Raw genomic sequence first — 26811 nt, 5'->3', positions numbered from 1 at the left:
TGAACTCCTACCAGTCATTCCTGCTGTTAGAAAGGATTGATCGTCTTCATGTACTATGGGTAGGAACTGCTGAATTTGCAAAGCTGTTACAGACCAAAGACGTGCAGGTTAGGTTGATTGCCTTGTTAAATTGCCTCATTCTATCCAAGGATGTGTAGCTTAGGCCATGGTAAATGCAGGGTTATGGGGATAAGGTTGGGGGACTGGGTCTGAATGGGTTGCTCTTCAAAGGGTCGTTGTGGACTTGACGGGCCAAATGGCCACTTTCTGCACTGTAGGGATTATATGATTCTGTACAGTTATGGATTTCTAGCTGTATGGGTATTTGATGCCCCATGAAAAGGAGCAACAACATCAGGTAGGAGCCATAAACTGGTGGTGACATGCAGGTTGAGAACAAATGAAGGATTTTGTTTCGCTGTGAGAGAAAGGAAAAATAAGACCCAAGTTGACGCAGTTTCTGAGATTATAAACAGTTATTATACAAGTCCAATCACTTTTGCCTGTTTAGTAATTTCACAGTCCATACACAAGATTAACACATTAAACTAAGTGCTTCAACTTTTACCAGATGAATACTAAAAATTCCATAATTCACTTTAAAGTAGTGCAGGGAATTTACCCAGTGTCTTGATGGGATGGCATGACTGAAGTACGAAGAGAGAGTAGATCAGTTAGGACTATATTCCCTGAAGTTTAGAAGAATGAGATGAGAATCTTATAGAAACAATGAAATTCTAACAGGACTAGACAGGGTAAATGCAGAAAATATGTTCCCAGTGACTGGGGAGTCCATAACCAGAAGTCAGTGTAGTGATACAGGGTAGACCATTTAGGTCTGAGGTGAGGAGAAATTTCTTCACCCAGACAGCGATGAGCCTGTGGAATTCCCTGCCACAGAAAGTAGTTGAGGCCAGAACGTCAAATGTTTTCATGAAGGAATTACATATAGTTCTTCAAGCTAATGGGACCTAAGTGTATCAGGAGAAAACAAGACCCGTTGGATGACCAGCTGTGATAATATTCAATTACACAGCAGACTTGAAGGATCAAATGGCCTGCTCCTCCTACTTTGCTGTGTTTCTATGTTTATCTGCCTGTGATTGCTGACAGTTCTCTTCATTGGAATTACATTGTCTATGTTTGCGTTTGCCAACACCGATGTGTTGCCTGTACACAAATCCATGCAATTTGAATATACAGGAACAGCGCTGGTGTCAGTACCGGCCCTGAGAACATCACTGTTTACACACTCATCCAAAAACAATACATAATGACTACCGTCAATTTTCTATATGCAGCCAGTTTCATATCCATGCTACACACCATTTTTAAAATTGCATACCTCCTTCGCAACAAGCTTCCCGTGTGGCATGTTATCGGATACCGTTTAAAATTTCTTACAAACAGCATCCACTGCATCTTTAACAGTGGTATTTCCTCAAAGAATTAAAATATATTAACCAAAACTTGGCTATTCCAAATCTATTCTTTAATTAACTATTGTTATGATTGCTCCTTTTTGGTTCAATGTATTTCTGTTGTCGAATTATGCCTCTTTTTCTACATCGAAGGCATTGTAGGAATACAAGCTGTTTTTGTTGTGCTTTGGCCACCAGAAGTTTATCTGCTATTGATGTTAGGCTGTTTGGTTTCTAGCTAATTTGCTTATCATTTTCTCCCAGTTTAAACAGAGGTGCTATAATGCCAATCCTGCATGTACTGCAAGTTGCATGTCTAAGGAAACTTGTGCTGTGACCTTATTTCAGCATCAGGGCCTTTGCACTTTAGAGATCTTCCAGTGCTTTTCCAATTCTACTACACTGTCCAAATAACTGCTAAGTTCGCTGTATTTATCCTTCTAAACCTCCTTCCTACTTCACCACACACAACACAAACTAAAAAAAACTTATGAAATATCTCTATTAATTTTCATCCTCCATAAGCTTTCTTTTTAAGCTCTAATCTTTCATTTCCCCATGTTTTATCTATTTAAATTATTTTATTATTTTATGCCCACCTTATTCTACGTATCTCTTAGTTTTTCTGAATCTTTTGTGTTTTCACTTAAATCCTACATTTTAGCATTTTTTTTATAATGCCATGCTCGGATTTATCAAATGCCGGTTTTTATAAATCTCACTACTTTTATTTTTCTGTTCAGACAAGAGGTTCCAGTTTTGCTGCATTGTATTTCCTGCTTAAGACAATTGATCCAGTCTGTACCTTAATTATTTCCTCCTCATTAATTCTTTCTAGTAGTTTATGCCTGTGTATTGTTTTACAGTTTAAGTAATAATAGTGTAGATAAAATCTAATGCAAAGAATACTGCCTCAAGTTCTCTTGTTAAACTACTTGTATAATAGCCAAAATTAAATCTGTTAATTTTCAGCAATAGCTTTCAATGTAGCAACATTTCCCAAGTTGCCTCATAGATGTCCAAATTTAACACCAAGCTAGATCAGAAATAAAAACAAAGTGCTGGAGAAATTCAGCAGGTCTGGTAGCATCTGTGTAGTGAGGAACAGATTTAATATTTCAAGTCCAATATGACTGCTGTTCAGAATTGAAGCTGGCTGGAAAATGATAGTATTTGTGCTGTTGACAGAGGAGAAAGAAGAGAAAGTGGAACAGGTGGTGAGGGTGCCCCAGAGCACAAAGGCAAAAGGAGTGTTAATGGTAGTAGAGGAATGATATATGCAGATAGGTATTAATGATAGGTGTGACTAGTAAAAAATAGCTTCGCTCTGGGGAGGGAAAGCCCATGGAAACAAGACACTTGGTTTGGTGACGGTACTGTTGGGGCCAAGGGGAGTTGATGTTGGGAGAAAGAAAGAGGACATCCTCAAAATGGAGGACAGTGCTCAGGCTCTGAAGTTAAGCTATAAAATGCCTAAGCAGCAAACAAGGCGTTGTTCCTTCTAAGTGTTGTTGCTTGCATTGGGCTTTGCTGGAGTACTGCAACAGGCCTCGGACAGAAATATTAGCATGGGAGCAACATTATGTTTTGAAATGGCCAGCAACTGGAAGGGCAGAGGTCATTCCTATGAGCAGAGCCGAGGTGTTCTACAAGACATCACCAAGTCTGTGTTTGATCTCACTACATTAAGGAAGCCATGTACTGAGCAGCAAGTTCAGTAGATTAGATTGAAAAAGCAAATTTCTGCTTCATCTCCGAGGACTGTTTGGGACCCTGGACAGTGAGGAAGGACAAGGTAAAAGAGCAAGTGTTATACCTTCTGCAATTGCATGGGAACATGCCATGTGGAATGGTGGTGGCAAAGGGTTTGGAATGAAGGAGGTGTGGAGGGATGCTGTTAGGGGGTGGCAACATCGACAGTCATTGAGGAAGGAGATGTGGTTTTGAAAGCAAGTTTTGGTAAGCCCCTTATAAAACTCTAGGAGGGAAATAGAAACTAATAAAGGTGATCAAGCTGAGAAGTTTAAATGGAATTGTTTCAGAGATAGTAGGAACTGCAGATGCTGGAGAATCTGAGATAACAAGATGTAGAGCTGGATGAACACAACAGGCCGAGCAGGAAAGCTGACGTTTCATGGGTCTAGACCCGAAACGTCGGCTTTCCTGCTCCTCTGATGCTGTTTGGCCTGCTGTGTTCATCCAGCTCTACACCTTGTTATCTAAGTTTAAATGGAAACCTTGTTAGAGATAAAGCAGAACTTCAAGGTAGGCATACCTGTAAATTTGTGGCAATAAATTAACCACTCGCATAAAAGCAAGTCCTAGGGATGCTGGATATCTGACATAAAAACAAAAAGCTGGAGAAACTCAGCAGGTCTGGCAGATTTTGGACAGGAGAGAAACAATTACCATTTTGAGTCTGATATGACTCAACTTTGGGATATTGAGGAAATATTAGATAGGTTGGTCAAAAAGAGAGGTTCTAAAGATGAGAGATTTGGAAAGGCAAACTGGGTTATGGAGGAATTTGCTAAGTTTAGGACCTAGCTGTATGTAAAGCCACTAATAATGAAGTGTTGAAAATGAATATTGCTTAAGAACCCAGAATTAGTGCAGCACGGAGATTTTAGAGGGCTGTAGTTCTGAGGAGTTCACAGTCAGGGAAAGATGTTGAGTCATGTAGGGCTTTGAAGACAATAGTTAGAATTGTAAAACCAAGGGCCAGGAATCAACCTCTAATAAACACCTCTGTTTTGGCTTTTTCTTAAAGTGGTATAGTCACTCATTATGTTTACCTTTTTTTCATATTAGTTTCTGATTTCTTCCTCTCTTTATTTTGATAGGTTCATTTAATATTATCCACTCTTCATCACAAAGTGGTGGATTTTTCAAGAGTAAAATTAGCTTAATTCCAGAAGTTGATTGTATTTCTTACACAGTATTAGTCCCTTTTAAGTGTGTTACATCAGACTGAAAGATGTTGCAGAAGTAGATATAGCCTTGTTTAATGACCTGACACCAGCAGCTGGCCAACCTCTAGCACTTATCGCATAGAAAAGCAAGAGAACTCATTTAAAGTGCCACACGTAGCAGCAGGTCATTTGCCTGCAGATTATTTGTTTGATGTTGCTGCAGAGTGCCTGAAGAGGAGGTCATTCTTTTCCCAATGCTGTTGGCTTTTCAGTATTAGACACTGATTTTGTTTTTGTTTTAACAGCCCTTTTATTGAAAGGGAAACTTCAAGGGTGGCAGGTTGTACTTTTGTAATTAAATAGACAGCAGCTTCCTTCAAAAGGGTATTTTAGGAAATCGTGAGTACGATGTATTAGTAACTTTCCAAGATGCAATCCCTGCATCCAGTGCCAGCCTCTGGAAGGAGGGCCAAATTTTATCTGTCACCTGTTTTGATCTGTATGGACTGATGTTTGTGGTAATTTAAGAACTTTGTGCAGAACTAATGCTTTGAAATCTAATGGTCTGAAGATCCTAGCTTTTAATACCTCATGCAGCAAATCCTAATTCAGTTGCAAAATTTCTTTGAATATTCATTATGTGGTATAACAATGGTTGCTATTATAAACAACCCCAGTTGGTAATACCATTCAAATGAAAAAATTCAAGAAAGTTGCAAAATGAGGCGTGGAAGCAATATTTTGAGTCTGAAGAATGTCAGATAATTTAGAAAGCTATCTAACGTTTATGACGTTTTCACCCTCATAGGTTACCAGGTATTTTAAATTTAATTTCTTTTCTCCTGTCTCCACAAACTATACAAAACTGCTAGAATAGTATTAGTTTGAGTTTTGCCAACCAGTATCTTCAACGCAAACTATTGCAAATCAGCATTTGGGCCAGGCTTGAGTGCTTATCAGGAAGCGGATGAACCAGGGAAAATCAACATTACGCTGATCTTGACAACGCAGGTTATTTTTAGCATTGATGTTGATGAACTGTAGAACTTCCATTGGACTCCGGGGATGCTTGTAAACACTAATGTTGGTGAAGTAGCTACATCTGGTGTGTAATTCCCAAACAACTTCCCTTGTGGAAGCAATGAAGTAAATCTAACACTTTCCAATGGATCCTTCTTTTTAGAAAATACACTGTTTACCTGAAGTAGTACTGTTTTTGTTTTTTGTTTGCTGTTTTCTTACAATCAATATTGTAGCAAATGAATTCAAAACATGTGGTGATATTAAGCTGCAGAAGTATCAATAAATTTAACACTCAAGGATCTATTAAAAGCTGACCATGGTTCTCTTTGAATTTTTAGGTCTCAGCTATTGCCTCTTGGGACTCATCAGTCCACGATTCCATATACTTGAACAAAGTTACCCCACAGAATGAGCGTATCTATTTGATTGTAAAGACTACAGTGCAGCTCAGCCATCCAGCTGCTGTGGAGTTGGTGTTACGCAAGCGTATAGCTGTTAATATTTACAATAAGCAGGTATGAAGGTGTTGATATGTTTTTTTTAAAATATATTTCCACATGGGTGCGACATCACTTCCCATGACTTCTCCGACTAATGGATTACAACAAGGAACTCTGCTAGTGCCCCATCATCTTGACATCAAAGGAGAACAGGCAACCTGATACATCAGATCCTGTAAATTACCTATCACATAATAATGTAGATACTTCTGACTCTGCCTCAGTAAATAGCTACAACTGTCATTGTGGGAACAGTACGCATTAACATCTGTCCAGTCTGGGAGGAGAGTGGCATACCAGCTGGCATATATTTTGTTGCTTAGGTTACAACTGCTTTATTGCACCAAAGTATTTGGCTGCAGTCCTTTTGTAAAGATAGCCTGAATCCTAAGTCAGAATCTTCTTGATGGGTAACTGGCATCTGGCAACACAAGCTACAAGGAATGAGACTTGCTGGAGGATTTAGTTTTGCCTGTTGAGCATTTCACAACTTTAGTTTTAAGCTTTGCACTGACATTATGTTGCAGTGAAACCCAGGTTATGTGAATTGTTTAATATATTTGTTCTTAGGATGTGGGCAAACAACCCTATTTCCACTGAGAAGAATGTGATGGTCTAGTCCTTGCATATTGCAACGTTTGGCATTTGGGAGGGAATTCCAGGATATTGACTGTAAAAGAAATGCCAAAAATCTAAACTGAGCTAGTGCTTGCCTTGGAACTGATATTCCCATAATTATACAGGCCTTGGTTTTCTTTGTAATAGAGGTTTTGGGGAAGAAGATACTGTTCAGTTATCTTGAGTGAGTTGCTGCAGTGTAAGATCTGTTTTGAATGTACAAAGTGTAGCCACAGAGTGCTAGTGGTGATAGATATTAGTTAACTAAACTGTTGTGCCCTGTATGGTGTTGAACTACTTGGGTTGCAATTGCACATTAATAGATGAGTGATTATTATTCCCCACTCCTACCCACTCTTATTTGAGCTGTGACTGATGTAAGCGATAAGCCATGCAGCCACACATTCTATATTATTCAACTTGTATTTGGCCGTTGCAGTTGTTTAAGCAAGATCTGTGTTTTTCTTAACTGTTTTTAAACAAGTTTGTAGACATTTTTAAGAAAAATTTTAATAGTTTTAAAATCAAAAGTGATCAGGGATATATGAGATCCACCAAGGTGATGCCAGCAATGGGAAGGGATAATAGAGTGAACAAAAGAGGCGATTTTTGTTCTATATATTTTTACATTCAAGTTTTGTTCCTAGAAAAGCAACTGATTTTTTTTTTGATGAACGAAATTATTAATTCAAAATGCTTCTTTGGAAACTTGCTTTACAGAGTTTCACACAGAGTCTGAAACGAAGAATGTCCTACAAACACATTCTTCATTCCTGTGGCGTTACCTATGAAATAGTATCCAACATACCCAAGGTAAGTCTATGTTCAATTCTGTGAGAAAGCTGTGACTATGAGCTAATGAACAAATATGTTTTCCTATGGAGTACAGCTCCAGTAATTGCACTATGAATAAATAATACTAAAATTGTGGAAAAAAGGTTTTTTTATTTGAAACCTGTCCTTGAATCCCACCACACAGAAGATGTGTTCTTAGTCCATTAGCCTCAATGACCCTGTTTAAAATAAGCTTAGGTAGTTTTAAACAGTTCATGTGAATCTCAAGTGCAAAATTTGCCTATAGTTCAGCAAAGATCAGTATTAAAATGGCACTGTCATTGAGTAAGTAGGCATGTGAAATGTGTTTGCAAGGGGGTTTTAAGATTTATTCCGCAGCCAAGTCAAATGCAACCTCACCTGGAAGTTTGAAATAAAATAAAGTGCTGGAGAGACTTGACAGTCGGGCAGTATCACTGGAGAGAAACAGAGTATGCGTTCCCGTCCTGTATTACTCTTTTATGGAATCTGAGAAGTATTTTGCTTTTACTCACATGGATGTTGTCAGCACTTATGCTAAAGTGGAGATCATTTATCCTGAAATCTGTCCTTGATGACCTTCGAATTCACCCAGAGTTACACTCTAAAGAATTTTATTGGTGGAAGCTCAGAAAAGCTTAATCCAAAGCATTTCTGCAAATAGAAGCTCTGTATATATTAGTTCTGAATGATCAAAGGGACTTTGGTGAGCTCATAATGTTTTTAGCTCATATCCTAAAAGCTGGCCTTGCACATCAATGTTTCATGCTCATTAAAATGCACTGCAGTTGACAATTTTTAATTCTAATTTTTACATGCAGCTGACATGTATAATGTTTCAAAAGACACATACTTTTTCCAAAAATATACTTTATTCATGAAGTACATTATTTAACAGTTTATTTGTATGTGACATCACTAAATGAATTGCAGTTCAGTTTCTTTCATAACAGTATGTAGCACTCTGAAGTGTGCTGAGGCATATCAATTTCAGGTTATTTACAATGTACATAACATTCCTGTCTACAGACTTGCTGCAGTCTTTGGTTTTGGAAAGCCAAGTTGTAAGGTTTCCAAATTGTTGTTCATCACTAAATGCATTTTTTTAATACTGTGTGTAAATTATAAATCTAAGGTAAACTAAATGCAAAATTGTTCTCCAGTTGGAAGTGCTGAGGTTTAACAAACAATTTGATGTGTGTTTGACAGCGGATATATTGAACTGAGAACCATTTTTGCTTTCTTACTGAAAAGCAAGCATGTAAAATGCAGGGCTCGTCCTTAGAACTTCTGTTCTATGCTGTTTACTGCATGGCTATTCTATTTATTCGGTTCAAACGTGTCATCTGATTCTAACTGGTTTTAATTACTTTTTTTTCATTAAGAGACATTCTGTTAAAAACTAATATCCAGATCCATGTGTCTGTGAATGCTTCTGGCTTTCTGGAAGTAGTGTCACTTCCTCTGAATTGGTTATCACCATTGCTATTTATAAATAATCGATTGAATATGGTAATTGAATATGACTGGCTATTGAAGTGCGGTACCTCTGTTGAGTCATCAGAAGAAAAGAACATCTAGAAGAAAATTATACTTTTCAAAAAGTAATGCCTGATTTTTTTTTTAAGTTCAGTAATTACCAAGGGAAAATAGCCTAAAATAATTCCTAATCAAAATCTTCATCTCTGTGGCTGCCCTCTAGTGGTGACTATTTGAAGAAAGAAAAATGCATTTAAATTGCATTTTTCATAATTTCAGGATGTCCAAAGTGCTTTGCAGCTAATGGAGTATTTTTGCTGTGTAGTCACTTGTATAACATGGGAAATGCAGCAGTCAGCTTGAATTGTGTAAGCTTCCATAAGCAGCAATATGACAATGTGCAGATAATCTTTTTCTTTAAATTGGTATTTATCGACGGAAAGATATTATGTAGGCCATTGAGGACAAGTTCCCTTTTTTTTTTTTTGCTTTTTAATGATGTCCTGGGACCTTCTAAGTTTGTTTTTGACAACAGACAGGGCCTTACTTTAATGTCTCAGCTGAAAGCCAGTATCTCTGACGGTGCAGTACACCCTCAGTACTGCATTGAAGTGTCAGCTTAAATTTCTTTACTAAATGACTGGAGTGGGGCTTGAAACCTGTAGTCGTCTGATATGGGGGCAACAGCCACAGATGACACTTAGAAACTCACAGGAATTGTTTTCTTTATTATTCATTCATGAGACGTGGCCATCACTGGCTGGGCCAGAATTGATTGCCTATCCCTCATTGCACTTGAGAAGGTGGTGGTGAGCTGCTTTCTTGAACCGCTGCAGGTAGTCCATGCTGTTAGGGAGAGAATTTCAGGATTTTGACCTAGTGATATACAGTGATATATTTCCAAAATTGATTAACTTTGAGATTTGATTTTGAACCAATGCTCTGCAAAGATTTGAAAAATAATGTAATTGCTAATGTATTGATTAATCTCTTATTGTATTTCTCAGATACAATGTTTTTCTTGAATAGGCCTCAAGTGATTTGCAGATATTTTTAATCAACCTATTCTGACATGTTATGATTTGTGTCTTTGGAAGGTGCGACTTCAACCCATGTCTTTTGGCCCATAGGTAGAGACATCACCACTATGCCAAAAGACCCCTCTTCAGGTGGCTTGTATCTTGCGCTACGTCTATTCATTACTTTAGTACAGAACCCAAGCCTTGATAAATCCAAGAATTTGTTTCAGTTCAAATTTTGGGTAGAATTGGCACAATTAATCTACAATCTTTTGATATAAAGAGTTATTTCATGCTAAAATTTACAGTTCTTGATATGGAGGTGTGATGGCTGACACGCTGTCTCAAAGAACATGTTCCCACTTCATCCTGAGTTTTCAGATGTTATTAAGAAATTCCCTTTCTCTCTGCAGGCTTCTGAAGAAGCAGAGGATCGAGAAACTTTGGCACTTATGGCAGCAAAGAGTGAAAATGATAGTTCAGGTGACGGAGAAACGTACATTGAAAAGTACACAAGAGGAGTGCTAGAGGTGGAAAACATCCTTAGTCTGGAACGACTCAGACAGGTGAGTGTTTTTATATTTTTTTTAAATGTTGGGAGAAAGCAGAGTTAATGTTTCAAATCTGGTGACTCTTCATCAGAGTTTATCTCAGAGTTTGATTCATTGCCACATGTCTTCTAGGTATGCCCACCTTGAAGAGGTTTTGCTGCTGCCTCTGAGGGGATTTCCATCCTAACCTTTCATTATCTCTCCTAATATTTGACAAAGTCCTTTCTAAAACTGGCTTCCACAGCCACCTCTCATTTCTCGGTGACTTCCTGCAGCTCAGACTCACTCCTTGTGGATTCTGACTGAAGTTTTGTTCTTCGTGTTTCAAATCCACCCAGGATTGTAGGTATCACTGATGTACGATGCTCCTCAGACAGCTGCTCTCACTACATCCTGGGATCCATACTCCGTGCTATGCATTGCCATTTGCACACTCTTGATCTTTCTCTCCGTCAGCACCATTGGCTGTCCTGCCAATCCCCAGTTCCACTTCATTCTCCAACTCATTCCATGTTCTAACAAAAAACTTTCACTTGCTGTCAGGCTTTAGGAAACACAAGCTGCAACAGCTCAGACCCATGTTCTTGTGGAACATTCCTTCCCTTTGACTCCATCCTTTCTTCTAACCCCACCTTTTGTTGAGTATTTACTATTCCTTTTGATCTTCTGCTCTCTGGTGAATGTTCTGTGCTTAGCAAGGGTCTTAGTTTTATTCTTCTTGTCCCCCATTCGATGAATTTTGGGTATGACATGACATTGAACTTTTCATATCTGTCGTCACTGCCTGCGTGTCCATTTCATTTGGGGACTCCTCTCCCCGTCCCACAGCTGGCTTCACCTGGTCCAACATTCTCCCTCCGCCTAGACCCCTCCTTTTGGCCTTTTACCAGCACCTGACTTGCTCATTGAGAACTGATGAGGTGACATTGGTTGCCTTAATTTCTCCGCCCCTTTTGTCCATTCAAACCTATCCACCTCTGAACTGACTGCACTCCTTGCTTTCAGGTCTAATCCTAACTTTTCATTATAAAGCCTACTGACAAGGGTGGAGCTGTTGTCTCAGACACCTCCTTATGTCACCCCTGGGCCATGACACTGCTATCAAACTTCAGGCCTTAATGTCCACAACTGTCACCAACGTCATTTCATTTCAGAATCTCCCCTTACCTCCCACAGCCTCCAAAATTCATTGTCCGCCAATCCCATACATTTCTCTTCTACCTTCGCCCAGGAGGAAAAAAAAACGTTCTGAAGATTTATTGGAATTGAAACATTAACTTGGCTTTCTCTGATAGATGCTGCCAGATATGCTGTGTTTTGCCAGCGATTGCTATTTTTCTTCCTGATCTCTAGCATCCACAGTTGTTTGTTCTAATTTAGTTAAGATTTTGTATGCTATCTAGACTTGAGTTATTTTGGAATAAAGTAGTATCTTCAAAATAACTATAAATAAATATAAATACCTCTTTTAAAAGTAACTCATTTATTGTTAGTTAAGAGAGAAAAATGGAAGAATACAAAATGTAGTGTTTTCAGCATCAAAAAAATAATTTTCACACGTAAGGAGGCCGGTCAGTGTATGCAATATAAAACATTGAACAATTATTTCATTACGTTGATGTGGTGAATGAAAGGATAGTTTGTTGTGCTTAGAGTATTGGCCTATTGTTCCCTTGTTTAAGATCACTAGTCCCAATACGTTCTATCCAATCATGACACAAACCTAGAGTTATGGCCAATTTGCAACTGTGGCTGTCTGATTAAAGAGTCTTGGGTCCCTTTTGTGATTTTGTGACAATATAGGGTGTTACAACAATAGAAGTTGTCTAACTTGTTATCTTCTGAAAGAATGCTAACAGATTCATCAGGCATGACCTCACCTTGATGAAGCCACACGGACTCAGCCCTGTTTCACCATGCACTTCGAAGTACTTCACAGTCTCATCCTTGATAATTAATTCTAAAATGTTACCAACAACTGAGGTCAGGCTAACATCATTTCCCATCTTCTGCCCCTTTCCCATCTTAAACAGAGGTGTTACATTGGCAATTTTCCAGTCCTCTGGGACCCACTCTGACTCCAGTGATTCCTGAAAGATCAGCACCAATGCCTCCACAATCACTTCAGCTATCTCTGTTAGATCTCTGTGGTGTAGTCCATCTGGTCCAGGTAATTTATCCACCTTCAGACCTTTCAGCTTCTCCAGCACCTTCCCCTTAGTGATGGCCACTATACTCCCCTCTGACTCCTGACTCTCTTGAAGTTCTGATATGCTACTGGTGTCTTCCACCTTGAAGACTGATGCAAAGTAGTTTTTGAATCGGAGATAGTAGGAACTGCAGATGCTGGAGAATCCGAGACAACAAGGTGCAGAGCTGGATGAACACAGCAGGCCAAGCAGCATCAGAGGAGCAGAAAGGCTGCCGTTTCGGGCCTAGACCCCTCAACATTCTCCCCACCAATTTCAATCTGTGCCCAGACTCATTTACCTTGTTTCATATACTGTGCTTTTAAGTACAACATCCTCACTTCTGTGTTGACTGCCCACCCTTCTCATTGTTATCTCCTCATCTGCTATGCCTGAAGTTACATTCCAAACTTTTTCTGTGGCATTGGGAGAACACACATTCACGTGTTTGATCTCTGGGTCATTATGAAAAATAGCTTCACCAGTCATAGAATCATAGAATCTCTACAGTGTGGAAGCAGGCCGTTTGGCCCATTGAGTTCACATCACCCCTCTGAAGAGCATCCCACCCAGACCCACCCTAATCCTGTAACCCTGAATTTCCAATGGCTAACCCACCTAACCTACACATCTCTGGACTGAGAGAGGAAACTGGAGCACCCAGAGGAAACCCATGCAGAAACGGAGAAGGTGCAAACTCCACACAGACAGTTGCCCAAGGGTGGAATCGAAGCGGTGTTCCTGGTGCTGTGAGGCAATAGTGCTAACCACTGAGCCACCATGCTGCATCAAGGTCTCAATTATTAAGCATCCCATAATGGTGTACACTCTTGTCAATTATAGAACAGTAAATGCACACAGTGCAAACACTGCTGTACATCATCAGATTCAGAACTCTGCTCCCAACTTTGTTAAATTTAGAAACATCAGTAATATTAATCCAAAGTAGCTTTATACACTTAAAGCAAGTTTATTTGTATTCTTGCTATGGGTTTTAGTTGCTTTGTCATTTATTAATTACGTTCAAACCAGACAGTTCATGGGCATATCAGAAGAGTTTGTCATTTGAAATCTGTTGATTTGTGATTTGTCTTCCTGTTTTAGGCAGTCACGTTAAAAGAAGCACTTTCATCAAAAGGAAGGCACATGAAGAGGAGCGTTAGCACACCAAACGTTCACCATGTATGTATCTCAAAAAATGGCATCGTTCAGCTACATTCTGATTTGATGTTTTTTTTCAAAGAATGGCGCTTGCATGGCTGATCATGTGATTAACAAAACTGCATGTCAGAATCCATAAAGTTATGTTAAAGCAAGAAAAGATGTAACTATTTTGTGGATTGTCAAGTAAGTTTCCAGTTGAAATAGCTTTAGTTATTGCTTTTGTATAAGACTCTGTAAAAACAGGTAATTGTGAAGTAACCTTCCAAGCATTATGAAGTCAACTCCCAGTCTATAGCAGGGTCCCAGCTATTTAAGTATTGGCATATGGAGCACTTGGCATGAAGGCTTTCTTAAGTGAGCTATGGAAGAGATGTTAAAGTAATTGTTTGCAGAAAGACATCAAAGGATTAGGTACAGTACCAATTTTTTTTTTGTAAAAACTTCAGTGGATTTATTTTAAAGATTTCTCTGCACTTTATTTCTGTTATTAGAAGAATCATTGAGTATTTATTTGTGGTGCAGCATATTTTGTCAAATCTTTGTTAACTGTTTCCTTGGACTGGTATCCCATTTACTTGAAAACCTTTCTATCTGACACGGGGTCCAACTAGATATTGAGCAATTATTACTTTTGTAAAGAATTGATCATTTGCATACAACCTTGGAATTGGGATAATTATCTCAATGCTTCAACTCATTCTAATCCTGAGGAGTCTCTTACTTTAGGAAGCCTTTGCTGGTTTTCTGGTGGAGTCTTAGATCATGGAAACGCTCTTTGATCTCATTGATCAGTGGTTGTGAATTCTGTGGGGGAGCTATCAACATTGCAGCTTTTAATTGAGAAACAACTTCATAAAACTCTGCTCTACTGGGCATCCTTGGGAATCCTGTTCTAAGTGGTCACAGAATTCATATTTCTAGATCTAATCCTGCTCAGGCCAACCTGAGAAAACTATTTCTGATCACAGGTACATTCTCCATATGCTAAGATCATGACATCCTCAAATATTATGGCCTAAATCTTCCAGTTAGTGGCAATGGCCAGATCATTACCTGCAGTATTTTTCAGACCTGATGATAAGACTGATTGATTGATTTCTTCTGATTGCAGCTGAAGGAGATATGGCAAGTATGGAGTCTATAGTTCAGGCCAGCATGCATTGGACAGCTGGAGCAAGGAGAGGACATACTCCCTTTTTATGATAATAGTTTCTAAAGGTCTTGCATTTTTTAATGAATGAGCGAGAGTATGGGGGAGTATTGAGACTGGGTTACTGAGTGAATAGCTAGGTTGATGAGTAGGCGGTGAGCACTGGAAATGTGGTTCGGTTGAGAATGGCCCTGGCTGTGTCTGGCCGCTTGATGGATTGGGGATTTCAGGTGATTTAGTTGGGGGATTGGTTGTAATGCTATTTGACCAGTTGTTATAAAACTGTCATTTCCCTGGTAAATATTCAGGTAAGTCTTGCAATCTGATCCAAGTCTATGCCATGGGCTCAGGAAAGGAGACAATTATGAAAAGTCCCAGATAGCAATGAATCAGCCCCATCAAAAGTTTAAATTTCCAATCAATTTCCACATTAGTAAGCGTCAGCACTTCCCGTAGGATCCCGATTGTTCATTTCCCAAATTACATCTTAGCTCCAGCAAACCAGAGCCAGAAATATTCACTGAATAAATCGTGCTAATGTAGACAGCTCCAGTTCAAGTCTAGAAAAGTGCTGGAAAATATTTTGATCAAGTGGCAGCTGTAGAGAAACAGAGGTAATGTTTCAGGTTGGTGACCCTCCATCAGAAACAAAATACTTTTTAGACTAGTTGAGCAACTGTGATGCACGTTGTGAGCAAAGAATATGTGTAATGTTTAAGTGAATAAGGTTTTTTTAATCATGGTACACGGTTATAATTTTTTTACCCATTTTAAAATTATGCATTTTACCCTTTTGTATTTCATCACAAATCATTTGTCCATGTTTGTAATGGAAACTGCACATGGTAGTTGCATCCTCCTGCTAAAGATGGAAGTGTAGGAAGCATGCACAGGTGCAAGATTCTTCGTATATATAAGAGGATGTTTTCATCCCAGGCATGGTTTGTGTTTGTAAATTCCCAGCTGCTACTTACCGATAAACATGACTGCATGCATACTTTGAAGTGTTCAGAGCTGTTGAATATTCAGTTAGCATTTTTTATAAGAATTGACAGGTTTTTTTACAAGGACAAAATGTTTAGGCTGTCAGGCACCTTCTGTTTCTTCCTCCTGGGGAAAGCAATATCTTCTATTTTGAAGTTTGGAGAAGTTACGCTGCTGCCTCTTAAAGAAAATCATTGAAAGCTTGTGGGAAATCAGTTTGAAGCCCATTTCCATCATGTGCCTCAGTTTGCGCAAATGAATCAGACTTTTAAAAATGACATTGCATTTCATTTCTGCTAAGGAATAGGGACTGATTTTTTTTAAAACTGCCTTTTTGGATTAGAAAACAAAGAATTATTTAAAGAAGGACAAGTTGTAACTCAAAGGAATAAGCTTGTTGAAGATTGCAAAATAAGAGCTGATGTCAAGTTAGTAGTATGATACATGTATTGGCTTAATATTTGTGCATGTGCTTCCAAGCCTATAAACAACTGCTTTTTAGACAAGCTGCTAACTTTAGAATCAAGTAAATTTTAGTTGTGTTGCTAAAAATTGTGTCTCGAGTTATAATCTCTAAATTGTTCCCCAACCCATGTGCAAATTGACATAGGAATAAACACAATATGAACGAATTATGTGAGAAAGAGCGTTTCTATTTCTTAGGACAGGAAAGATCTGTACCATGGGAAGGTGCTCCACTTTTATCAACTGGAACCAGAGTCCTGGAAGAAAGCATATATAGGGTAGGCATAAGGAATTTAGAATGGGTGGACAGGTTCAGGCGGTAAAAAAAGTAGTAGTGGCCCAACATCTAATGTATGGGAAGAGATTAAAGCAAAAGTCAGAAATATTGATTTAGCAAGACAAAGATCAAACCAGTAGATCTAAAAGGATTTAAACCACGAGAATTAGATAAGAATTGAGCATCTAAAACAATTGAGCTGAAGGGCAGCTTAAGTATTTTTTTGTCCAAATAAGTGTTCTTCAAACAAAAGCACACTCACCTTGAAGGTTGTAACAGAGTAGCCATTACTGAAACATGGCTGCTAGTCAGTCAGAAATGAGAACTAAACATATCACATTACGAGCCTTTATACAGGAATGAGGGGAGTAAATTATAAAGGCAGGAAAAAAGCCTGAGTTATTGAATTCCTTCAAGATTAAGAGAGGATTATAAGCAAGAGGTGTGTGGTCAGTGGAGACTGTATGGGTAGAAATAAGAAATCGAAAACGATTAAGATTGTAGTTGGAATTTGGTATTCCTGTCAGCAGCTCCAAAATGGTAGATTGCTTAAATGTAGTGGGCAAACATGTAGGAAAGGCAGATTGCTTTTAATGAGCAATTCTAATTCTCTTTTCAATTGAGTTAAGCAAACAAGTGCAAATCAAAAAAGTGAGTTTCTTGTGCCGAGAGTAGTTTTCTACATCCAACAAGACATGTCATATTAGATTTTGTAATAAGCAATGAATCATAATTAGTTGGCAGTACAATAATGCATTAATGAATCAGTTTATCTAATAGAGATCATGACTTGACCCACATGGTGTTAATGAGAGAAATGTGAAACAGTTACTATGATTGTAGATTTAGATGAGACTGACTTTATTGTGATGAGATAGAGACTGCCCACACTAAATTAGGCAAGTCTGTTACCGAGTAAAATGACCAGACCAGCAGTAATTAATGAGGAATAATTCACACCTTTCAGCGACAAGAGTTCTACTTGCCAAAATCAGTCTTGAATAACAAAAAAAACAGATACAAAATAAAACTAAGGAAAAAAAAAAACAAATGCAAAAATAGCGTTGGATCCTGATGAATTGGAAAGTGCAAAGAATAGTAAAGTGAGCTGAGAAAATAGATGGTAAGAGCAGCAGGAAGGAAGAATGGAAAGAGACTTGCAAGGAATGTCAAAATCAACACCAACAAATTTTGATTTTATTCCAAGAAAGGTGTTGTTAAGAGTGGTGAGAGTTCCTTGACAAATGTTATTGTCAATGAACAAAAGCAAATAGTGAGCATACTAAATAATTAAATGAATTATTTTGCATCACTTGTCACAGTGGAGGAAGAGCTTAGCATAGCTGAAATCCTAAGGACAGCAGTATTGAATTGAGAGCAAGACTCACCAAAATTAACATGCGCACAACAGTAATGAAGAAAAGACTTTCTCTGTGGAGTGACAAAACTCCAGAGCCAAAGAGTTTCCATCCAATAAATTTAAAGGAAATTGGGTAAAAACATTACAGTTGTCCAGCTGTAATCTTCCAATATTCTCTTGATTTGAGAATGGTTCCCTTAGATGGAAAATAGCATACCACTGTCCTTTCAAATGATGAGGGGTGAAGCCAGCAAAGTCAGGAGCATTAGAGTCTATAATTATGAGTACAATAACTGAAGTCTTTGAAAATTTTCAACTGATCAGCAAGCCAGCATGTAGTTTTAAAGAGTAGCTCATGACTGAGGAACCTGATTGAATTTTTCTTTTGAAGAAGTGGCTTAAAGCAAAAGTCCATGAGTGTTTTATGTCTGTTATTTTTCCAGGCTTCTGGAAAGCGTTTGATGAAATTCCTCGCAAAAGTTTATAAGACAAAGATGAAACCTGTTGGATCTGAAAGCAAATTTTTGATCTAGCTAGGAAATTGTCTAATTACAAGAGACAGACAATAGGTATAATGAACACACAGTCCACTAGTATCCCTCGAAGGTCTACATTGAGTTATCAATGTAGGTTGATTTATTAATGAGTTAGAAAGCCGAATTAAAAACCACATATCCAAAGTTAAGATGAAAAGTACTCTAAAATGTGTAGATTGTAATATTAATTTCTATAACATATAAAGTGGACAGCAAAACTATGACCAATCTATTTTGGAGCTAAAAATGATAGAGAAATTCTAGATGCAGAAAGACAAGAAAAGAAGAGGTCAACAGAGGTGCTTCCAGGTACATGATCTTTAAAATATCATGAACAGGTATTTGAAAAAATTGAGAAAGTGAATGAAAAGCTGGCTTTTATATTTAGAGGACCAGAATACAAGAGAGTAGAAGTTACACCTCAATTAAACAAACCCATGGTTAAACTACGCCGAGTTCTGAAGACTACACTTACAAGATAGCTTAGCCTTGAAGACATTCATCATAGGGTTTACCAGAATGATATTTGATTTCTAAGAATTAATTTAAAAGCGACAATTCAAATAGAAATATACAACATGAAATTTCCAGGAATTTGAAAGATGAATTGATTAAATTTTTCTAGATATTCAGATTGAGACTATTTTCTGACAGAAATAAAAACTGTTCCTTCTGGCTGGTGAATCAAGGACTGAGGAGCAGTGTCAGGTGCTTTTTTGTAAATTTGAAATATGAGATTGACAGATTTCTGTTAGTCAGATGTATGGAGGGTTCTAGGGCATGGTCAGGTATTTGAAGTTAGGTCATAAATCAGACCTAACCTCATTGACTGGCAAAATAGGCTCACAAAGCTAAATGGTCTACTCCTGTAGCAATTGGCTTAATTGTTGGGCAGTGTTTTAGATAGGAGTATTGTAAAAATTGAGGTTACTGTTGTATAAATTTATACTTTTGGCTGTATGTAATACACGTATTGAAAGAGTGAGTGCTTAAGTACAATGTTTTGTTATCCACTGACCTTGCTTATAAAAACATGAAATGGATAAGAAAAACATCTACAAAATGACTAGTCTTTATCCCTAGCGTTTAATTAAAAATCATACAGTCATCCAACTAATTTAGTATTGTTCATAAGTTCATGTCTGTCTATATATAAAACAGTAAAGGTTAGCACATTTTTAACTAAAGGACAAGTTATGAACAGGTTTGCAGATTCTGTGCATTGTACAGATCAAGAAATGATAGAGCAGAGCAAAATTAAACCATAATTAATTGACTTTTAATGAAACCAATTATCGTGTGTTTTGCTAAGTGTTTGCATTTGCATACTCCAGCAGAAACTGTTAACATAGCATGGAAACCCAAAACAAAATCAAGCCAGACAGCCAAGGTAATACAATGAATGCTGTTGCTCATGTCTGTCCCTTAGAAAAAGAAGCTTGCTGAACCACTGAAGGCAAGCAGTCAATTAACTGAAGTCCACTGGAGGTCACCAATAATGAACCACCAAACCTTTTCTCCTGCCGATACCTACCTTGTGCCCAGATGTCAATCTGAATCATTACCATTGGTTCTGCATGATTCCAAGGCTACATCCCAACAATTAATGAATGTACCCGAGTTCAGCGGAAGTCCAGACTGTAGAATTGATGTGGAAGACTGGATCATGGATATGCAGCAGCTACCGGCCTTCAGTAAAATGCCTACCACTCTCCAGTTTGAACTTGTGGTGCAACGCCTTAAGGGAAGAGCAAAAATGCTTGTTCTTAATTTGCCACTCAAGGATCAGACTCCTGCAAGAGCTTTTGAGAAACTCAGAGCAGAGTATGGGAGCTGTCGACCCTCACTGGAACCTGCAATTAGTTTCTTTCAAAACTTTCAGCAGTCAAATGAAGCCAAACCCAGTTATGCTGTGGGGGCAGTTTTAAGAACGTTTAAAGCTAGGCGGAGTAAACGGAGTTCTTCTACGCACAAAGAGTTTAAAATGCAGCCAGAATTTATCAATGTTGTACTTGACCAAGATATTCATCAGAAGCCTCCATGCATGAATCCGAAGTCAGTAAAGTTCAAGGGACAACAAACTAAGGTGAAACAAGCCCCGTGTGAAACTAAGGTGTTCTCCAAAAAGTCAGTCAAAGTTCATGATCAGCCTAAATCTACTTCTGTGCAGAGCAGTCAAGAAAGCTTTGGAGATCCTTCACAACTTGTTGACATGCAGACAAGTTCCACAACGGACTCTGCACTACTTGAGTTGACTACATTAGTGAAGCAACTTGCTTTGCACCAGAAAGATCAAATGGAGAGACTGCAAAGAATGGAGAAATTACATTCTCTGATGAGTCCTGGAGGCAATTCAACACCATCTACCATAGCTAAAGCTTATAGCAGTGACATGAATTTCAAAGAAAGAGTGAATAGCAAAAAATCAAGATCTCCGAAGAGTGAAGGGTTCTGTATATGTCACTTTTGTGGACAGGAAGGACATACAGTTAAAGCATGCAAGTCAAAAAGACAACCTTTCCTAACAGACAAGCCAGAAACACTGTTTTCCAGCTTCTATCATTTAGAGAAATAAGACTTATAATCTAGGGAGAAACGATGTGTAGCATTTTTTTTTTTTTTTAAGAAGAGTAATGCCATGCACAAAGGAAATGTGGAAAGTCTGTACAGAAAATATTTCAAAAACAAAAACTAACCTGCCTTACTTCCCTTATAAATTTCAACTTTTAACCAGCCCTGGTAATGAGGAACATATTTCAACTGTTAGTGTAACAACATACAAAGATAGGGTAGGCTCTGAATTTTAATGATCATTGACAATTTGTGCAAATGGTTTGCAGAAACAGCTGAAACAAATACACCACTCAGTAATCTAGGTAGTCTATGTGTCACTTTACCTCATGTCCTGATGAATTAATTTTTTAATTATATAGGTGCCTTTATGTGACTGGTATAGAAAAGGAGTAATAATTTTAATAGGGTTATAGATTCATACAGTGGAGAAAAGGCCCTTCAACCCATCAAGTCTGCACCAACATAACTACCACAAAATGTGTGCTAATCCCAATTTCATGCACTTGTCCCATATCTTTGAATGCTATGATATTTGAAGTGCTCATCCAAATTTTTTTAAAGGTTGAGGTTTCCAGCCTCCACTACCTTCCTGAGTAGTACATTTCAGATCTCCACCACCTGCTGAGTGAAAAAGTCATTTCCCAAATCCCCTCTGAATTTCTTGCTACTTACCTTAAAACTGTGCCCTCTTGTGATTGATCCCTCTGTCAAGGGAAACAGCTGCTGTCTATTCATCTGTTCATACCCCTCATAATCTTATTCACCTCAATCATGTCCCCCCTCAGTCTTTTCTGCTCTAAAGAAAACAGTCCAAGCCTATCTAGTCTCTCCTTACAGGACAATATATCCATCCAAGGCAACATCCTGGTGAACCTCCTCTGTACCCCCTCTAGTGCTATCACATCCAGAAATGCGCACACTACAGCTGTGGCCTGACCAATGCTCTGTACAACTCGGACATTAACTCCTTGCTCTTGTATTCTATGCCACCACTAATGAAAGCAAGAGTCCCATATGCTGCCTTAACTATCCTATTCATGTGCTCTGCCAAGATCAGGGATCTGTAAATAATTACCTCAACATCCCTCTGTTCCTCTAAACTACCCAGTGTCCTGCCATTCATTAAATACACTGTCATCTTATTTCTTCTTCCTAAGTGCATTGCCTCGCACTTATCAGGGTTAAATACCAACTGCCACTAGTCTGCCCATCTGACTAACCCATCTATATCTTACTGTAACCTACAAGCATCTTCATTATTAACTACTCTACCAATCTTGGTGTCGTCTGCAAATTCCCCCACATTTTCGTCTGTCGTTTAGGTATATAACAAACAGGGGTCCTAGTAATGATCCTTGTGGTACACCGTTAGATACCGGCCTTCAGTATCTCGAACAGACTTCTACCAATACCCTTTGTGCCTAACACCCTTCCAGTATCCTGCGGCTTCACACGCAGGTTGCCCCCTTGGTCCCTAATGGGCCCTACACTTTCCCTGGTTAACCTCTTCCCCAGTTAACCTTTTCCTTTTAATGTGTTTATAAAATATCTTAGGATTCTCCCTCATTCTGTTTGCGAGTCACTTTTTGCTCTTCTAATTGCTGTCTCAAGTTCCCTCCTGCTCTTCCTGTGTACCTCCTGGGCCGCAGTTGAATTCCTCCTTTTGGAGTAGGTAATAACCCTACTCCTCTCTCTTTCCAGTCCTGAATTGTCCTGGACAACCAGGGTTCTGTGAACATTTTGCTCCTACTTTTCCCTACAAAAGGTATATGTTGGACCTGTACTCTCCCAGCTCCTTTTTGAATGCTCCCTGTTGCTCCACTGTAGACTTAACCGCAAGGAGCTGTTTCTAGTCAACTGTGGCCTGATCCTGCTTTATTTTAATAAAATCTGCCTTGCCCCAATCCAAAGCTATCTTTTGCATGCCATCTTTTTCCTTGTCCCAAACAAATTTGAACCACACCATATTGTGCCGCTAAGACCAAAATGTTCCCCTATGTTCACCGAATGTCTTGACTAATATCAAAAGAATAATAAATTCCTTCTGTCAGAAAAATACTACTTGGAAAAAATAGGCACTAAGTTTTAAATGTAGGGTAAAGAACAACGAGTGATATGTAATGTATGTTGCCCTTGCCAGTGACGCCTAGATGTTTTGGATAAATACCAAAGTACATTTTATGATTACCTTTTCTATAAAGTAGAATCAGTTTGGAGATCAACAGTAAGTATCAAAATAAAGACAGTAGTTAAAATTAGTGGCCTAGGCGCGCACATCTGACAATGAAAGGAAGCCCTTTTTTTGGTTCAAGGGTCTGAGCAATTTAATGAAGAAAATGGAGTTGATCCACAGTAGTAAAAAGTCTGTATTGGCTAAACATTGAGTAATAAATTGAACTAATCAATCAGCATTTATTTAAAATTAGTCCAACCGTGCATTGTTTAGTAATAGCAAATTTTAAGTTTGAGAGTTTACAATATTTAGTAACAGAACCAACAAGTTTCCACATATAATGTCCTTTAACAAGTGTGGTATAATCTGTGGCTTTACTGCTGATGAGGCAACCATGGCTGACTAAGTCAGTCAGGGATAGCATAAAAGCAAAAGAGAAAGCATATAATGTGGCAAAGGGCAGTGGGAAACCAGAGGACTGGGAAGCTTACAAAGACCAACAGAGGGCAACAAAAAAGAAATGAGGGGGGAGAAGATTAAATATGACGGTAAGCTAGCCAGTAATGTAAATGAAGACTCTAGGAGTTTCTTTAGATATATAAAGGGCAGAAAAGAGGCAAAAGTGGACATTGGACCACTGGAAAATGACAGTGGAGAGATAGTAATGGGGAACAAGGAAATGGCTGAGGAACTGAATAATTACTTTGTGTCAGTCTTCACAGTGGAAGACCTGAGTAATCTCCCAAAAATTCAAGAGAGTCAGGGAGCAGAGCTGAGTATGGTGGCCATCACCAAGGAAAAGGTACTGGTAAAACTGATTGGCCTGAAGCTGGATAAATCACCTGGACCAGATGAACTATACCCCAGAGTTCTAAAGGAGACAGCTAAAGAGATAGTGGAAGTGTTAGTGGTGATCTTTCAGGAATCACTGGAGTCAGAGTGGGTCCCAGAGGACTGGAAAATTGCTAACATGACACCCCCGTTTAAAAAGGGAGTAAGGCAAAAGACAGAAAATTACAGGCCGATTAGCCTAACCTCAGTCGTGGATAAGATTTTGGAGTCCATTGTAAAGGATGAGATTTCTGAATATTTGTAAGTGTATAGTAAAATAGGGCAAAGTCAGCATGGTTTCAACAGGGGAGGTCATGCTTGACAAATCTGCTAGAATTCTTTGAGAAAGTAACGAGCGGGGTAGACCAAGGAGAGCCAATGGATGTTACCTACCTGGACTTCAAGAAGGCCTTTGACAAGGTGCCGCACAGGAGGCTGCTGAGCAAGATAAGATGCTAGCATCGATAGAAGATTGGCTGTCTGGCAGAAAGCAGAGGGTGGGGATAACAGGATGGCAGTGGGTGACCAGTGGTGTTCCACAAGGGTCAATGCTGGGACCACAGCTTTTCACTTTATACATTAATGATCTAGCTGAAGAAACTGTGGGCATTCTGGCTAAGTTTGCGGACAACACAAAGATAGGTAGAAGGACAGGTACTATTGGGGAGGTGGGGAGGCTGCAGAAGGATTTGGACAGATTAGGTAAGTGGGCAAAGAATCGGCAGATGGAGTACAACATGGGAAAGTGTGAGGTCATGCACTTTGGTAAGAAGAATAAAAGCATGGACTATTTTCTAAATGGGGAGGAAATTCAGAAGTCTGAAGTGCAAAGAGACTTGGGAGTTCTAGTTCAGCATTCTCTCTAGGTAAACTTGCAGGTTGAGTCAGTAGTCAGGAAGGCAAATTCAATGTTGGCATTTATTTTGAGAGGACTTAAATATAAAAGCAGGGATGTACTACTGAGGCTTTATAAGGCTCTGATCAGGCCACATTTGGAGTATTGTGTGCAGTTTTGGGCCCCATATCTCAGGAAGGATGTACTGGCCCTGGAGCCGGTTCAGAGGAGGTTCACGAGAATCGTCCCAGGAATGAAAAGCTTAACATATGAGGAATGTTTGAGGACCCTGGGACTATACTCATTAGAGTTTAGAAGGATGAGGGGGGATCTAATTGAAATTTACAGCATACTGAATGGCCTGGACAGAGTGGATGTTGGGAAGATGTTTTCATTTGTAGGAGAGACTGGGACCAAGGGCAAAGTCTTAGAGTAAAGGGAAGACCTATTAGAACGGAGATAAGGAGAAACGTCTTCAGCCAGAGAGTGGTGAATCTATGGAATTCACTGCCACAGAAGGCTGTGGAGGCCAGGTCATTGAGTACATTGAAGACTGAGATAGATAGGGTCTTGATAATCAGGGGGATCAAGGGTTACAGGGAGAAACGGGAGAATGGGGTTGAGGAACTTATCAGCCATGATTGAATGGCGGAGCAGACTCAATGGGCCGAATGGCCTAATTTCTTCTCCTATGTCTTATGGCCTTAACCTTGCTGGATGAGAGCGAAGGTTGTACAATTAGCCAAAAATATAGCCCTGTTGCTAATCTGCGTTCATATCCATTATGACACTACCATGATAAAGATGTCTTGCAAGTTTACCAGAAAATTCTCTCAGATACGTATAACTGGAATCCCCTTGAAAGGTGCCTGACCTACATAAAGTGACGTTGTTTTGAAGTGAATGCTCTTTGACACCTGTATCTCCCTGAGAGAGAAATAAAGTGTTCACCCTAGATAAAATATACTGCTGAAACTCTATACCATTGTTATAATTGGGAACTTTTGTAAAATGAGAAGATCATGCAATTATCTTGACAAGTTTGCTGTTCAACATAACATTAGTCCATTGGAATTACAATAATGTTCAGGAGGTAGTTCAGGTTGCTCATGACCTAGCTTGACCACCGAGCTGTGGAAAACAAAAACTAAATAGGAAAGGATTGCAGGTGTTAATCTTGGATTACCTATCCTGAACAGGCAAAAATTTGGTGAGATGAGTGGAAATAAAAAATGAATGAAACCTTGTTCATTTTTATCTTGTACAACAAATATCTGTTGGTGTGTGAACGAAAACGGTGTTTGTACTCCTGCAGTTAGTTAAGTTTGTTTATGGAGGTACTTTGCAGATCCAGTGTCATTTTCCTAATTTCATAGTTGAGCAAGATTAATTAAAACAAGAGCTTTCTCCATGACCTGTATGTTTAACTGTATTAGCTTCCTTTAATGTTCATAGCACTCTGGAATTCTACACAACTGGATAATTTCATAACAACTTGACCACTGAAGAAAACAATCAAAAATATAATCACAGATGTGAAGCAAGGTATTTACTACACATCATTTCCAGATAATCTCGTTTGGCAGTACAAGGATCATGATGGCCCATGTGCAGACTAAGAGGAATGGTTCTGAAATTAATATGTAGCAAGGTGGTATCTGTATTGCAACTAAAAGCTTCTCACAACAATAAGGGCTAAAATCATTTATTGTGGCAGATTGATTAATCCTTCCTGGAATAACTGAAGGACAGACTGTATTTGCCCAGGAAGGTCAATTAAAATCATCCTTATTATTACAGTAACAACTTCATTTTACAACAGAATGTTTCAAAGTCACCCATCACCTGTTAGGGAAAAGCTGTCCATCCTCTCCAGCCAATTCATCCCCCACCCAAAATACTTCAATGACCAAGATTCAGCTGAACACTTTCATGCC

General features: G+C 38.8%; 1 protein-coding gene across 5 annotated transcripts in view; it reads left to right on the top strand.

The window, feature by feature from the left end:
• The window catches only part of kif13a (kinesin family member 13A), a 270920-nt gene that overhangs the window by 223381 nt on the left and 20728 nt on the right, over positions 1-26811 (top strand). For all 5 annotated transcript variants that reach the window (XM_048611497.1, XM_048611502.1, XM_020509948.2 and 2 more), the window contains 4 exons: positions 5695-5871; positions 7195-7287; positions 10199-10351; positions 13630-13707. In XM_048611497.1, coding sequence (XP_048467454.1) covers positions 5695-5871; positions 7195-7287; positions 10199-10351; positions 13630-13707 — 501 coding nt within the window. The remainder of the gene's footprint in view (positions 1-5694; positions 5872-7194; positions 7288-10198; positions 10352-13629; positions 13708-26811) is intronic.

Source organism: Rhincodon typus, chromosome 2 (genome assembly GCF_021869965.1).
Source record: "Rhincodon typus isolate 14 chromosome 2, sRhiTyp1.1, whole genome shotgun sequence".
Taxonomy (NCBI): Eukaryota; Metazoa; Chordata; class Chondrichthyes; order Orectolobiformes; family Rhincodontidae; genus Rhincodon; species Rhincodon typus.
This window is presented reverse-complemented; position numbering and strand designations above follow the sequence as displayed.